Source organism: Salmo trutta, chromosome 3 (assembly GCF_901001165.1).
Source record: "Salmo trutta chromosome 3, fSalTru1.1, whole genome shotgun sequence".
Lineage (NCBI taxonomy): Eukaryota > Metazoa > Chordata > Actinopteri > Salmoniformes > Salmonidae > Salmo > Salmo trutta.
The window spans coordinates 62,138,063-62,153,471 of NC_042959.1; the positions used below are offsets into that span (position 1 = coordinate 62,138,063).

Genomic DNA, 15,409 nt, shown 5'->3' on the forward strand with positions numbered 1-15,409 from the left:
CATGCCTACCTCTGAAGAGTCCACCTCCACCACAAAGGATGTTGTGGGATCTGGATGGTTGAGCAATGGGGCGGAGGTGAAACATCCCGTAAGGAGACAGAAGGCCTCGTCGGCTGCCGGGCTCCACACCAACCTACGGGGCCCTTCCTTGAGGAGAAAGGTGAGAGGATTGGTGACAGAGCTGAAGTTTCTGATGAGGCGGTGGTAGAAGTTGGCAAACCCCAAAAAACATTGTAACGTGGACATGGGGATGAAACCCTGTTGGAGCGCCTCTTGGATGTAATTCTAAATGGCCTGGGTCTCAGCCACCGACAAAGGGTAGATGCGTCTGCCCGGAGGCACTGAACCTGCAAGCAGTTCGATGACACAGTCTCAGGGGCGATGAGAAGGAAGACAGGTGGTGCGAGTCTTGGAGAATACCTGCCGCGGATTCTGGAATACCTCCGGGATGTTGGGCTGAAGGGCAACCACAGGCCTCTCAACCGTCGTGGAACCACAGGGGACAGGGAAGCAGGTCCTCCGGCATTCGGGTGACCAATCTGTAATTTTCATCCTTGACCATGAGATGGTAGGGTTATGGCGTTGAAGCCAAGGGAGGCCAAGGATGATCTTGGTGCACTGGTAATGGTGCACTGGTAATGAAGTAGGGGATATTCTCCTGATGAGTGGACTCCACGGTGAGGGTGAGTGGTTGAGTGATGTGGGTGATGGTTCCGGATCCTAAGGGCCGACTATCAAGGGCTTGAACCAGAAAAGGAGAGGAGAGCATATATGAGATGATGTTATGGGAGGAGGCAAGGGTCTGGTCAATAAAGCTACCTGCTGCACCGGAATCCACTAACGCTGTAGACACAGTACATGAGAGACAGTCAGCTAGTGTGATGGACACCAAAAAGACCCTAGCAGACAGTGATGAAGATGGAATACTCACTCCTGTCCCAGGGAGTGGAAGATCACGCGACTGTCCCTCTGCTCTTGTGGATCCCGGATTTGGACATGCCGGAGCTTGTGCCCTCTTTGTCCACAGTACAGACAGAGTCCCAGCTGTATCCGTCTGCGGCGCTCCGCCGCAGGGAGACGTTTGACCCCTACCTCCATGGGTGCAGGCTCTGATTCTGAGTGTTCACCGAGGGAGGGAGAGAAGCGATGAGAGTACCAGCGCTCCCGAAGTAGGTTATTCAGACGGATGGCCATTGCAATGAGTGCTCCAAGGTAAGGTTGAGGAGTTAACAGGTTAATTCTGGACACATGAAAAGTGGGATGTATATGGAGGATACTGGGCAACAGAAGACGAACAGCAGAAGGACTAATGACCTTGGAGATGGGGAAAGGGCTGATAAACCGGGGGGAGAGTTTGAGGGATTCCACCTGTAGGGACAGATCCTGGGTGGACAGCCATACCTTCTACTCGAGACGATACCGGGGATCCAGGGTCCAGTGGTGATCCGCTTGTCATCGATACCTGGAGGGGGTCTTGAGAAGGGCCGACCGGGCTCTCTTCCAGGTATGAGGACAGTGGCGTTGCAGAGCAAGGAAAGGTGTCGCCCATCTTCCTCGTTATCCCCAGTGTATTTATACCTGTGTTCTCTGTTTGTATGTTGCCAGTTTTTTGTTTGTTTGTGAAACCTACCAGCGTGGGCAAAAACGCTGGTAGGTTTCACAAAAAAAAATGGCAACATACAAACAGAGAACACAGGTATAAATACACTGGGGATAACGAGGAAGATGGGCGACACCTGGAGGGGAGTGCAGACAAGCACAAAACAGGTGTGAAAAACAGGGTGTGACAAAAGGAGACGCTGTGAGTTGAGAAGCAGGTGCAGGTGAAACGTTTAATTAAACAACAAACATGAAATGAGACAGCATAAAAGTGACGATAAGGCATGAACACAGGAACAATACCAACTGAGGAAGGAACTTAAGGGAGGGACAGATAAAGGGGAGGTTATCATGAAGGTAATGGAGTCCAGGTGAGTATCCTAATGATCTTCAGGTGCGCATAATGATGGATGCCAGGTGTGCATAATGAAGGATCCCTGGACCAGTGGTTAGTATACTGGTGACTTCGAACGCTGGAGGGGAGGAATAGGAGTAGACATAACAAAGCCTATGCAAATGTTTTGGTTAGATGGAAACTTCAGACAAAAAGTTGTCAATATATGCATTACAGTCATATATACGCTATGTTGACTTAATAAGTACTGTAATTAAATATTTTGGCAAGGATGTGTTATTTTTTACCCATCCTCTTTACAATATAAGACACCTTCTCATCCCTCCCTGTCTGTTATATCCTTCATGGTCCCACCAACAGGTAAAGTATGGACATCAAATCAGTCTTTTGTATTAGAAAACATTTTTTTTATTTTTTTTTGTCATTTAGCAGACACTCTTATCCAGAGCAACTTACAGTAGTGAATGCATACATTTCATAAATTTTTTTTCTTCGTACTTGGCCCCCCGTGGGAATCGAACCCACAACCCTGGTGTTGCAAACACCATGCTCTACCAACTGAGCTACGGGGAAGGTTAAAGATTTTTACCTTGTCAGCTCAGGGATTCGATCTTGCAACCTTTTGGTTGCTAGTCCAATGCTCTAACCACTAGGCTACCTGCCGCCCCAAAACATGGTGAATAGTGTAATTTGACGACCAAGTGAATTGAAATAAACTATTTTATATCTTTATAGATACATGTACAATTTATTAATGCATAGTAATTTTAAAAAATGTGGATGTAATTTATTGATGATATTAATAAATTAAAGTAAATGCCTTTCATACTAATTATATATGTTTTCTCTCCTGTCAGTAGCTACTGTATAATGCAACCTAAAACAAAACTGATTTTGTTTTTACATCCGTGTTTCATGTGTTCCATATCATTTGTTAACTGTGCATTTTGTTTTCAGCCATGGGGCCAACTTTCGTGTTTGTGTGTCTGTCAGCCTATTCATAGGTAAGAATCACAGATTACCTTTCAATATTCCATGTCATGTAATCACTACCAGAACTGAACAAGTTGATCATTTATATTATCTAACATTATGGGGAAACATAAATACAGAACTGTAGCTTGGCAAATGAAATATTTATAGCCTCCTCTAATTAGATAGTGCATTTATGTTGTTTGTTCTGCAGGGAACACTATATTATAGACATGTAATACTGGTTATAAAGCTATCCAAGGGGAAGCGACAGCATGTGTATTGTTATGTGCACAAACATTTGTATATGGTCATGTCATTCGAGCAAAAACTAATTATTTTGTTCCTTACTAAATTGCCACATGACAGTCAGTGAATTCAACAAGAGCAGTCGGAGCGAGACATTTGTACTGAATTTAAGCTATAGTATACGTTTCATTATTAAACTGATATTACATTAGTCAAATGGTTGCAAAAAGAATGCAGGTGCTCATCTGTAAAATTGTCTTTCTTCCTTTACGTTTAGTGGTCAGCGGATCATGCCCAGTGGGGCGAGAGTTCATTACTGCCTTTATGCCTAACTATTTGCTGAGCTACCATGATGATCAGAGTCTTCAACTGGCCATAACCACACAGGATTATCCAGCTGTTGTTCAAATTCAGGTCAATGCAATCGGCTTCTCCACCTCAGTGAAAATAGAGAAACAGAACACCAAATGGATCGCCATACCTGGTAACGCTGAAATTGGGGGTCCAAGAGCTTCCACCAAAACAGTGCAGGTCTCCTCCAACTCTGACATCTCAGTGGTGGCCTTCAACTAACTACAAGTTCTCGACCGGAGACAGCAGTGTGGTCTTCCAACTGACCAAACTGACCAGCTCAACAGACTTCGTAAACATTGTGGCCTCAGAGGACAACACTCTAGTGAAGATCTCTGAGGGAAATATAACCATTGGTAAAGAGCTGAATGCGGGGCAGGCGTATGTGGTTTCTGTCCAACCAAAATATCCGCTGATCATCAAAAGTGACAAGAAGGTCATGGTGATGTACTTCAGCAACAACAAGCCCTACGATCTGTTCCTCACCAACATCCTACCAACGTCTGATCTGGCCAACGAGTGGTCGGTGGACACGCCGAGCAAATTCAAGATCACATTGGTAATTGTCTCCGAGGGGGAAGGGATCAACACCGTTAAAGTCTGTGAGAAAAATAAATGTGTGAAATCTCTCCAATGGACATCATTCAACTCAGACCCTAAGTACATGTGGGTAAATATTCCATTGGGAGAGCAGCAATATCATTTCTCCATCAAAGGCGACTCCCTCATTGCTGTTTACGTTTATGGTTGCATGCCAAGAGACGGCTACGCTACAACAGGAGTATGTTCCAAAGGTACGCTGTTTAATTGACACATCCACTTAAATGGCCTATCAACTGCCTCTCAACACCTCTCTCGTTAAATAGGACAACTCTTAAACAACACAATGCAACGCAACACATCACAATACCATGCAACACAATAAAACAACAACGCAACACAACAAATGTACTGCATGAAAACTAGTTAGTTAGTCTTGAATGTTGCTTCTGTACTCCCTCAGGCACTGCCCCACCCACTCCACCAGTAGACCCCTGTGAGAACGTCAAATGCAGAGAAACGGAAGAATGTACAAAGGGAGTTTGTGTCCACATCTCTAAAGCAATCTGCAGGGTCGTGGGTGATCCCCACTACCTCAACTTTGATAGGGAGCAGTATGACTTCCAGGGCACCTGCTCTTACGTCATTGCCACGGTTGTTAAATCTGAACCTGGCCTCGTCCTGTTCACTGTCCTGACCAAGAACAATCACAGAGGGAACAAGAGGGTGTCTTTGGTAAGGAAAGTCTCAGTCACGCGGTCTATGGGCTGACTGTTGTGATCAGTACACATAAAGGGATGGTTGAGATAAGTAACAAGAGACCAGTGGGTAATGATCAGAGTTGGGGTCGATTCCATGGTAAATTTGGTCAATCCAGGAGGTGAACTGAGTGGTTTTTCCATATGCTTATTGATCTTTTCTTAGGTGAATGGTGAGAATGTCTACCTGCCTGTGACCCTAGCCAGGGGAAACCTAACGGTGGTGCATAGTGGCAGCTATGCTGTTCTGAAGACAAACTTTGGCCTGAAGGTTATGTATGAATGGAATATGAAGTTCTACATCACTGTCCCCAGCAGCTACATCCGCACCCTGGGTGGGCTCTGTGGGAACTACAACGGGGATCCCAATGACGAGTTCACTAACCCCAAAAGTAACAAGGAACCCACAGTGGTGAAGTTTGCCCAGAGCTGGAGAACTGAAGACGGCGACTTGATCTGTCATGATGACTGCCAATGGGAATGTCCTAGCCGCACTCCGGGTCTCCAACAGAAATACAAGGGAGAAAAGTTACGTGGTCTCTTGGCCAAAAAATGTGTCCCATTCGCAAGCTGCCACAAGGTCCTGGACCCAGACATGTTCATGGACAACTGTGTCTATGACGTTTGCATCAATAAAGGCATCTAACAGTTCCTCTCTGAGAACATGAAAAGCGACAATGATGCCTGCTTGGCCGAGGGGGTCAAAATGAGTGGAGGACAGTCATTGGATGCTATGAGTTTTTCTCTTTCCAGACATTTCATCAAGAGTTTTAGATTCTGCTTTTGGAAATGATTTAAATATATTTTCTCATTTCACTACCGCACGTTTGATGGCAAGAGGTTCGACTTCCAGGGAACGTGTACTTACGTTCTCTCCAAATTGGTCAGCAAAGACGACAGATCTCTGGCACCTTTAGAGGTGCTTGTAAAGAATCAAAATAGGGGGAGGAACACAGCAGTGTCTTACACAAAGACAGTCAGCATCACTGTCTTCAAAAACATCATCACCGTGAGTCGGGACAACCCTGGCAAAGTATTGGTAAGCTACCTTAGAATGTTATACATTCCAAATGAATGACACAATTGCATTCTGGGTTTACTTGGTCAATGAGCTTTTATGATTATACTACTTATTAATATAAGAAGAAATATCAAGACAGTATTATCCTTCATGTTTCATTCAAGTTTCTTTCTCTCTTCCCAGGTCAACAACCAGTATGTGAACTTGCCATTTGATGTAGAAGATGGCCAACTGTCCATCTTCCGCAGTGGGTATTTTGGGGTGGTGAAGACCAAATTTGGCCTGACACTGAAGTTCAACTGGAAGAGCCAGGTCTCCCTAACCTTCCCCAGCTCCTACTCAGACCTCATCGGCGGGCTCTGCGGAAACTGGAATGGCCAACGGAACGACAATCTCCTCAAACCAGACAAGAGCCCTGCTAACACCCCAACAGTATTCGGAGACAGCTGGAAAGTGGGGAACGACCCTGGCTGCTCCAGCGACTGCGATGGCAAGAAGTGCCCCACCTGTGACCACAGAGTGATGGTTGATTACCAAACAGGGAAGTACTGTGGCAGGATCACAGACAAAAACGGTCCGTTCAAGCACTGCCATGCCAAGGTGGACCCCAGAGAGTACTATGAGGATTGTGTGTTTCATATGTGTCTGTACCGTGGCCATGCCTCTGCCCTCTGTAACGCCCTCAGCACCTACACCACTGCCTGCTAGGATGCCCCTGCCAAGGTGGAACAGTGGAGCTCGGACAGCTTCTGTCGTAAGTAGTGCACAGACACAGCTCATCAGATGTGTATTTCAAAACAACTACTGTAACAATTATGATCATTACAATAAGTCAGAAGTGGTTTGTCTAGCTAACAGCTTCTGGTTCCAAAATTAAATTCTATCATGTTTGACCTAATGTGTTGTAGCGTCTACCTGCAAGGCCAACAGCCACTATGAGGTGTGTGCCTCAGGCTGCCCCCAGACCTGCAGCGGACTCGATGAGCCTGAGAGCTGTGAGAACTCCCTGTGCACTGAGAGATGTGTCTGTAACGAAGGGTTCATACTGAGCGAAAGAGAGTGTGTGATGCTGGCTGAATGTGGCTGCGTTCACCAAGGCCAGTACTACCAGATGGGCCAGGTGTTCTTCCCCAACGGCCAGTGCAAAGAGCGCTGTGTGTGCAACAAGGATGGAGACGTGGAGTGTAATGTAAAGTTTGCCTGCGGTCCCAATGAGAAGTGCCAGGTCCAAGACGGGGTGCAGGCCTGTGTACCCATGAGCACGGGCACCTGCCATGTGAGCGGGGCCAGAAGATTCCACTCGTTCGATGGCAGCTGCTTCAGCCTACATGGGGACTGTGTGTACAAAATGTCGGAGGTTGTGGAGAAAGACGGATCGATGGCTCCATTTGTTGTGTCAGTGCAGCAGTTGACCAAGATGGATGATGCAATGGTCACCAGGAGGGTTGACATACAGGCCTACAAATACAAGATATCTATGTCTCCCAGAGTTATATGGGAAATAATGGTAGTTTTCTGTCTTGATCTATTCATTTCAGTATTAAAAAGCAACACTTGATTAGAAAAACTGATGTTTTCAATCTTTTCTCCTTTCACAGGTGGATGGCGTTGCAGCAAATCTCCCACTGTCACTCGGAGATGGAAAGGTCAGGGCCTACCAGAATGGCATTAACATCGTCGTGGTAACAGACTTTGGCTTGATGGTGACCTACGACACAGTTGCTGGCGCCATCGTACAGCTTCCATCCACTTATAAAGGTGTTACCGGTGGTCTCTGTGGCAACTATAATGACAAGAAGGAGGATGACTTCCTGCTGCCCAGTGGGCTGCAGGAGCCGTCTGTGGAGAAGTTTGCAGCGGGGTGGTTGGTGTTTCAGGAAGGGGTCAAATGTCAGACAGGATGTGACGGTGGCTTGAAGTGTCCTCCCACCAGTGGACCCCCACCGGCTTGTAGCATCATAAAGTCAACCAAGGGTCCATTTGCCCAATGCCATGCTGTTGTGCCACCACAAGAGCACTTTGAGGAGTGCATGAAGGCGGGACAGGGTGGGGATGCCCTGTGCCGCCACTTACAGACATATGTGACTTTCTGTCAGGTATCCGGTGGCCTTGTCAGCAGCTGGAGATCTGACCAGTTTTGTTGTGAGTGAATTTTGATATTTAAAGTTAATTTACCTTATCCTGGTTTATTTTATTGTTCAATATTTTTCTGACCTAATTGTGACCTAATTGTGACGATCCTCCAACTCTATCTGCCGTATTGTTCTTGTTTCCTTATTAGGATGCCGGTGGGCGGAGTTGGGAGGGTCGTCAGCTACATGGGAACACCTGGGCCCGGGTGTATCCCAGGATAAATAGACTTCCACATTCATTGGGGAGATTCTCTCCATGCAGACACCCTTATAGATTTTGTTTTGGTATTGTTGTGGCCTTTTGGGTGTTTGCTTTGATACCTTTCAACACCCCGCATTATCACATTTATGCATGCAAAACATTCACTTACACTACTGATTACTGATTAGACACACCATTGTTAATTGCATTTAGTTAATAAATATATATTTTGTTATTCCTTGTCTCCACATTGTCTCCCTTTTGTTACGAACTTTGAGCCGGTTTGTGACATAATGCTCTGTTGAAAAACAATTGAAGCTGAGCTGATTTAAGTGTTTTGATAACATCCATTTCCATCTGTCCTCTAGCTCTGACGTGTCCAGCTAACAGTCACTATGAGTTGTGTGCCGACACCTGTTCTTCTACCTGTGACTCTCTCAGTGAGTCTCCAAAATGCCCACTATGCCAGGAGGGCTGCCAGTGTGACGACGGCTTTGTGTTTGATGGTGGCAAGTGTGTCCTACTGGAGAACTGTGGCTGTGTGGTTGATGGACACTATTACAAGGTGATCACTGGTTTATTGTGTATTGACAAATAAATTGCCATATCATATATAAACAAATCTATGTTATCCTAAAGTGATTATCACAATTATAGGGCTATATCTGTTCTACTCTAAATGCAAGTATAAAGTGCAATTCATATAATCAATCACAATGCTTGGTACATATTTATTGTTTACAATCATTTACATGTCTTGCTGGTTTTCAGTCTGGCCAGTCTGTGATCCTGGGCAACTGTTCTGAGACCTGCAGCTGTGCAGCAGGAGTGTTCACCTGCAAGATCTCACAGTGCAAAGAGTTCAAGACATGTGGGATGAAGAATGGAGTTATGGACTGCTACAGTACAGGTAATAATAAAAACCAAACAGATATGGCTATGTGTTTCGTAAATGTGGATGTGGAATTATGTACTTTGTTGATGTTCTTATTTTGATATTACTATGAGCAAGATATGTTAACATCTCTAATACACATGTTGTCAGACCCCTGTGAGGACACTGAGTGCCGTGAAAAAGAGAACTGTGTGGTGATGAACAATAAGGCGGTATGTGTGGCCCAGTCCAAGGCCTACTGCTGGTTGTTCGGTGACCCTCACTACAGCACGTTCGATGGCCAGCCCTTCTCCTTCATGGGTACTTGCTCCTACATTCTGGTGAATACGACGGGCAAAGATCCCTCCCTGCCTCAGTTCAGCATCCAGACCAAGAATGAACTGCGAGTCAACTCCAAAGGCTCCTTCCTCAAATCAGCCAACATAGACCTGAGTGGTCACAGGATCACCATTCTCACTGGCCAAAGAGGGACAGTGGAGGTGGGTGTCTTCCAGTTATACTTGATACAGATTTTCCATGTTGAAATTGAATCTAAGAATCCTCTATACTCTCTATCCGCTTTAAGTCCTCCTTAAATCCTCTTCTCTCTCTCGTCTCAGATTGATTAGGTCTGACCTCCCTGTGAGTTTGGAGTCTGGCAACATCCAAATCTGTCTGGTATCCAAGGGACCATGTGTTCTAAAGTCTTTGTGGGGGGCTGCCAGTGCAACAAGGGTTACGTGCTCAGTGGTGAACACTGTCGTCAAGGAGTCAGGGTGTGGCTGAATGAAAAACTCCTTAACAAATATGGAAAACCTGTACATATCAAGTTTGGACGCAAGAGCATTTTAATTTTCTAATAAACTCTCATGGCTCCAAAATATCCTTTAAAGACCTTCCTTTCGTGTCCAGGTTGTAGGCTAGAGCATTTCGACATAAAATCGTAAAATTACCTTAAAATTACCTTCTGTATGTGATAACATATTCTGAACTATATAATGTTGTGAGGGATTATGAGTATTCATGCATGGAATGGTTATTGAACTCTGTATTCGTTATAATCCAAACATAATCCCAGAATTGTGTATTACTAAAACTCAGATCATCTCTGTATGCGTGTATCTCTGTCTATCCTTTACGACTTTCAAAAGTTTTGATTTAATCAGAACTCAAAACCTCACAAGTAATTAATTCAAACAAAACTGTTGAGTATATTCATCTTGTATATGCCATGCCATATTATATACTGCCTCTGCCCAGTGGGCACAGATGTCAGTTCAACATTTAGTTTTGAATTATTACTTGTGAGGTATTGAGTTGTCAACTATTATGAATTCATTGTGAAATCAACAACACATTTCACCATGTCATTGAATTTAGGTTAAAAGTTTGGTGAAAAAAAGACAATGACCTTACATTGATGACTTTTTGCAAATCCAATCAGTTTTTCACATTGATTCAATGTCATAACATAGATTTGGGGGTTGAAATGACATGGAAACAACTTTGATTCAACCAGTTTTTCCCCAGTGGGTGTTATTTTAAAATAACACATCCGTTTGGTGGTTTGGTTGTGGTATTGTTGTGACTGTTGGAATTTCTTTCTCTCCAAAAAGCAGAAGTATGACAGTTATTTCAGCGAAATAGATGTTTTATGTTGACATCAGTACTTCTCCACAACCCCCCAGTCTTCAATAAGAAGAATTTGCCCGGCCACTGCTGGTCAGATAAAACACAGCAGAGCATTACGTTCTTGGATCAAAGATTGTACTGATATATTTTCTGGAATACAACTCTCTTTCCTACAGGGCTAAAGCCGCTATGCACTGTCAATATATTCTACAGTTATCTCTGTTAACTCTACTCTCCCTGCCAGGTACGTTTTATCTTGGTTTCAGTTAATTATATCCATCAGTGGAAAATGAATAAATCAATGTATTGACGTTTCAATCGCTGTTTTCAGGCACACTGGCCATGACCTGGTCTGTTTGGTACCGTGACAGGGACAGGACTACCGTTATCTGTGCATCAAAAGGCTCATCAGTGGTATTGGACTGTACCTACAGGTACCCAGCTTCCCAGATAGTTAGAAGAAAGATATGGTTCACTACGAGAGGCGATACAAAACTAGACGGCTCACAGCAAGGAGATGGAGTGTATAACACATCTGGACTGATTAAGGAAAGATACAGAGGAAGAACAGAGTTTTATGACCAAGACAATAACTGCACACTGAAACTCAACAATGTGACTGAAGATGACCGTGGCAGATTCTTCTTCAGATTTGAGGCAAATGGATCTAGTCAACTCCATCAGGGATTTACAGGATCGTGGGGTGTGGACCTGACAATATCAGGTAAATCTAGATTTGTAGATTTGTGTACATGTCATCACACTAAACAATTAAGGTATTACATAACCTAGGATGGTCAGTTATTAACCCTTCAACATGTCCTATATTTGGTTATACGTACATGTTTCTTCTTCATGTCAGTCTTATCCCTAAAGTTAAATGAAAATGGCCCCGTTAAGGAGAGAGACCACGTCACCTTGGCCTGCACCTCCACCTGTAACCCTCCTCAAATGGAGTTCCTCTGGTTTAAAGATGGCCGCCCACTTCCTGGTGTCTCTGGTGTCCATAGTGGGCAGTATCCCCTAGGTCCACTTTCCCCTAATGACACCGGGAGCTACTCCTGTGGTCTGGGGCAAGGCACATCTACACCAATACTGCTGGATGTGAGATGTAAGTCAGCAATAAATGTTGGTTTGATGCGATTTATGGTGTAGTCAGCTATCTTCGGTGGGTTGTTTTCTCTTCGCAGTGGCCAATGTACATTTTAGATGGCTTTGTTGATTCATTGTCTGTACTAATGTATAAATGCAGTACTACAAACATACAGTGGCTTGCGAAAGTATTCACCCCCTTGGCATTTTTCCTATTTTGTTGCCTTACAACCTGAAATAAAAATAGATTTTTGGGGGGTTTCTATCATTTGATTTACACAACATGCCTACCACTTTGAAGACTAAAAATATTTCTTATTGTGAAACATACAAGAAAAAAGACAAAAAAACAGAAAACTTTAGCGTGCATAACTATTCACCCCCCCAAAGTCAATACTTTGTAGAGTCACCTTTTGCAGCAATTACAGCTGTAAGTCTCTTGGGGTATGTCCCTATAAGCGTGGCACATCTAGCCACTGGGATTTTTGCCCATTCTTCAAGGCAAAACTGCTCCAGCTCCTTCAAGTTGGATGGGTTCCGCTCGTGTACAGCAATCTTTAAGTCATACAACAGATTCTCAATTGGATTGAGGTCTGGGCTTTGACTAGGGGGGTACTGTCACGTCCTGACCATAGAAATATGTTATTTTCTATGGTAGAGTAGGTCAGGGCGTGACAGGGTTTTTTTCCTTTGTTTTCTATTTCTATGTTGTCAGGGTCTAGTTTTGTATTTTCTATGTTGGGGTTTTGTTTGGGATGATCTCCAATTAGAGACAGCTGGTCCTCGTTGTCTCTAATTGGAGATCATACTTAAGTAGGGTTTTTTCCCACCTGGGGTTTGTGGGAGATTGTTTTTGAGTAGTGTATGTTTCACCTCTGCGTCATGGTTTGTTGTTTTGTTCTTTAGTTTAAGTTTATGTATTGCATAGTTTCACAGTGTAAATAAAATGTAGAACGACACACACGCTGCACTTTGGTCCGCTTCTCTGTACGACAACCGTGACAAATACACACACCACTTTTCTGTTTTTCATTTTTTGGAATTTTTTAAAACACGTTATTTTTTACATTTCACTTCACCAATTTGGACTATTTTGTGTATGTCCATTACGTGAAATCCAAATTAAATTACAGGTTGTAATGCAACAAAATAGGAAAAACGCCAAGGGGGTGACTTTACAGTAAAATGAATAAACACAATACAATGTTGTTTTCTGTACGTCTGCTTCCAGATGCTCCAAAGGACGTTTCTGTTAAGGTCAGCCCCAGACCCGAGGTAGTGAAAGGCAGTCGTCTGACTCTGACCTGCAGCAATAACGCCAACCCTGCAGCAGAGACCTACACCTGGTTTCAGAGGTCAGGACCGCTACTTTCACTAAGATTAGGGACGGGGAAAGAACACACCTTCAACGAAATAGATTCTGATGACAGTGGACTGTACTTCTGTATGGCCCAGAATGCCCTTGGATCACAGAACTCTACAGAACAGGAGGTGAAAGTTAGAGGTACTGCAACACTTCTGCACTTCTTGTATGTCACGCTGTTGTGATGTCTGCCCTGTGTATCTCAACAAAACAAAGGCATGCCGACAGGGATATAAAGTTACAGTATATGATCTGATCAGTTTTAATAGTGCATTTTCTCTTGTGTTCCAGAATCAGCCCATTTAATGGTGGTCCTGGCAGCATTTGGGGCTTTCTTCCTTGTCACAGCAGTGATTGTGGTGCTCTACATTTACATAAAAAGGTGAGTGGTTTGAAAATGTCTTATGAAGAACTAAACATATATTATAGTGCACCGAAGGGCCCTCTCTCCCCTATCTTCTTTAGAAATGTACACAATTATATTTGCCCCATTCCCCTCCCACTTTAGCTGTGTATACAAACGAAAATACACTGTCTACTGGCCTGATGTCATAATCATGTCACAACTGAGACTTACACAACTTCTTTCTTTCCAAATGTTCTTTCAAAAGATATACCATACTGGCATTGACAACCACCAACTGTTGGTTTGGTTGGCCCACAGTGGAAAGTTACTAAAAAGCATGACAGGCTATTTAGTTGGCTATTTAGGCTATTTAGTATGGCTGAATTCTCTCTTTGTTTTATCATCCACAGACGGAAGTGGAACACGGCCGAGAAGAAGCTTCCAACCAAACCAGTCCCCCAGGTAGGTGATCAGAGGAAAGTAAAGTACAAACAGTGGCCTTACTGTGGTTGTCATTGCAAATGTGGTTGTCATTGCAAATGGGCTATGTTGTCATTGCAAAACAAACCTTACACATGGAATTTATTGTTCTGTTTTTCTTAGATTAAAAAAACTGTTCGTATGAAGGTTGAATGGTAAATGTGGAAATCAATCCCATTGAACTTGGAGTTAATTAAAATATGCCAAAGAATAGAAAGAGAGTCATTCTATGTCAGGGTCCAGTGCTCAGTATTTTGACTGTATTCTGACTGTTAGATACAGAAAGCAACCTTGTCTAGACCAGAGGACATCTATGAAAACATGAGACGGTCAGCCAAGCCAATCACTGATCCTGATGACATGAACTACGCAGAGCTCAATATCAGCCCTGCTCCTTCACCCAGGTAAATAAACACAGAGTGAGTGAGACACTCACAGTAAATTGAACAAGGAAAATAATGTGTATCAAATAACTTTTGATACACATTATTATTATTGCATAATAACTTGCCAAAAACATGTACGCAATAATGCAACAACAGGCTTACTACGTAATGTATCTGTAATATAGTAATAACTACTAGGTAAATACAAATATAGATCTGCACTAAAACCTGTTCCCTTTAAAAGGAGGCAGCTGAATAACAAGGCAGAGGACGACGATGCACATATCTACAGCCAACTACAAACACACTGAGGTGGTCAGAGAACTTTGATATCAAGACCTCAAGCCCTACAGAATGGTAAACTCAAGAAAAGTTAATGAAAAAAAGCATGTTAAGTGACATTTTTTAAATAGCAAAATACATAGCTGTTATAGTGTATGTGTATGTACAAACAATGTACAGTGTACAATATACAAAATAAACAGTAAAAAAGTGGATAATTATACAAATACAAACATAAAATGATTACATGAGCACACAGGGTATGACATTTAAAAACAGATTATTAAAAAAGAAGCATATCATATTGCTCTGTAATATATAAGAGCTCTGTATATTTCTCATGATTACAGCACTTGAAGAGATGTAATTTTGGCACGTCGTTATTTGTTAATGTGATTATACTATATACTGTTAATATGTTAGGATAAACATTCCTTATTAAATAATGATATGTCACTTACAGATTCTTTGCAGATTAAAGTGAATATAGACTTCAATAAATAATGAGTTATAATTCAATGAATGAACTACGAAGGTCTCCCTGATAATTTACACCAGCCTTAAAGTACTGAAATATAACACGAATGTACTGAGATATAACACGAATGTACTGAAATATAACACGAATGTACTGAAATATAACATGAATGTACTGAGATATAACACGAATGTACTGAAATATAACACGAATGTACTGAAATATAACACGAATGTACTGAAATATAACACAAATGTACTGAAATATAACATGAATGTACTGAAATATAACACGAAT

At 42.9% G+C, this 15,409-nt stretch overlaps 4 protein-coding genes across 6 annotated transcripts; all 4 read left to right on the forward strand.

The window, feature by feature from the left end:
* The first annotated feature begins 1,721 nt into the window (after positions 1-1,721).
* Positions 1,722-5,549, forward strand: LOC115182476 (IgGFc-binding protein-like). 2 transcript variants are annotated; one of them, XM_029744080.1, is made up of 5 exons: positions 1,722-2,314; positions 2,912-2,958; positions 3,453-4,320; positions 4,530-4,801; positions 4,991-5,549. In XM_029744080.1, exons 3-5 carry the CDS (start codon positions 3,966-3,968, stop codon positions 5,468-5,470), a joined length of 1,107 nt encoding a protein of 368 aa, XP_029599940.1. In that variant the 5' UTR covers positions 1,722-2,314; positions 2,912-2,958; positions 3,453-3,965; the 3' UTR covers positions 5,471-5,549. The 2 variants fall into 2 exon arrangements, with proteins under 2 accessions (XP_029599940.1, XP_029599947.1); XM_029744087.1 differs by lacking the exon at positions 1,722-2,314 and having other exon boundaries at positions 2,849-2,958.
* An 89-nt stretch (positions 5,550-5,638) lies between these two features.
* LOC115165702 (IgGFc-binding protein-like) lies at positions 5,639-6,845 on the forward strand (the record flags this gene model as incomplete). Its single annotated transcript, XM_029719001.1, has 3 exons — positions 5,639-5,863; positions 6,029-6,599; positions 6,754-6,845. Coding segments are annotated over 2 exons (750 nt in total), but the record flags the coding sequence as incomplete, so codon positions are not given.
* On the forward strand, positions 6,555-10,472 carry LOC115165711 (IgGFc-binding protein-like). Its single transcript, XM_029719014.1, has 7 exons — positions 6,555-6,603; positions 6,754-7,352; positions 7,444-7,987; positions 8,548-8,744; positions 8,951-9,089; positions 9,225-9,553; positions 9,674-10,472. The coding sequence occupies exons 1-7, from the start codon at positions 6,555-6,557 to the stop codon at positions 9,680-9,682; spliced, it is 1,866 nt and encodes a 621-aa protein (XP_029574874.1). The 3' UTR covers positions 9,683-10,472.
* On the forward strand, positions 9,813-15,297 carry cd22 (cd22 molecule). Of its 2 annotated transcripts, XM_029744059.1 has the most exons (9): positions 9,813-9,890; positions 10,862-10,929; positions 11,017-11,409; positions 11,548-11,796; positions 13,009-13,281; positions 13,432-13,522; positions 13,897-13,948; positions 14,243-14,370; positions 14,597-15,297. In XM_029744059.1, exons 2-9 carry the CDS (start codon positions 10,875-10,877, stop codon positions 14,661-14,663), a joined length of 1,308 nt encoding a protein of 435 aa, XP_029599919.1. In that variant the 5' UTR covers positions 9,813-9,890; positions 10,862-10,874; the 3' UTR covers positions 14,664-15,297. The 2 variants fall into 2 exon arrangements, with proteins under 2 accessions (XP_029599919.1, XP_029599929.1); XM_029744069.1 differs by lacking the exons at positions 9,813-9,890; positions 11,548-11,796 and having other exon boundaries at positions 10,543-10,929.
* The last annotated feature ends 112 nt before the right edge of the window (positions 15,298-15,409 follow it).

Coding starts and splice junctions, on each gene's coding strand:
- LOC115165711 (XM_029719014.1), top strand. CDS start 6,555: ATGCCCCTGCCAAGGTGGAACAGTGGAGCTCGGACAGCTTCTGTCGTA. Junction 6,604..6,753: donor TCGGACAGCTTCTGTCGTAA/GTAGTGCACAGA, acceptor AATGTGTTGTAG/CGTCTACCTGCAAGGCCAAC. Junction 7,988..8,547: donor GAGATCTGACCAGTTTTGTT/GTGAGTGAATTT, acceptor TCTGTCCTCTAG/CTCTGACGTGTCCAGCTAAC.
- cd22 (XM_029744059.1), top strand. CDS start 10,875: ATGCACTGTCAATATATTCTACAGTTATCTCTGTTAACTCTACTCTCC. Junction 11,410..11,547: donor TGTGGACCTGACAATATCAG/GTAAATCTAGAT, acceptor TCTTCATGTCAG/TCTTATCCCTAAAGTTAAAT. Junction 11,797..13,008: donor AATACTGCTGGATGTGAGAT/GTAAGTCAGCAA, acceptor GTCTGCTTCCAG/ATGCTCCAAAGGACGTTTCT.
- LOC115182476 (XM_029744080.1), top strand. CDS start 3,966: ATGGTGATGTACTTCAGCAACAACAAGCCCTACGATCTGTTCCTCACC. Junction 4,321..4,529: donor AACAGGAGTATGTTCCAAAG/GTACGCTGTTTA, acceptor GTACTCCCTCAG/GCACTGCCCCACCCACTCCA. Junction 4,802..4,990: donor GGAACAAGAGGGTGTCTTTG/GTAAGGAAAGTC, acceptor ATCTTTTCTTAG/GTGAATGGTGAGAATGTCTA.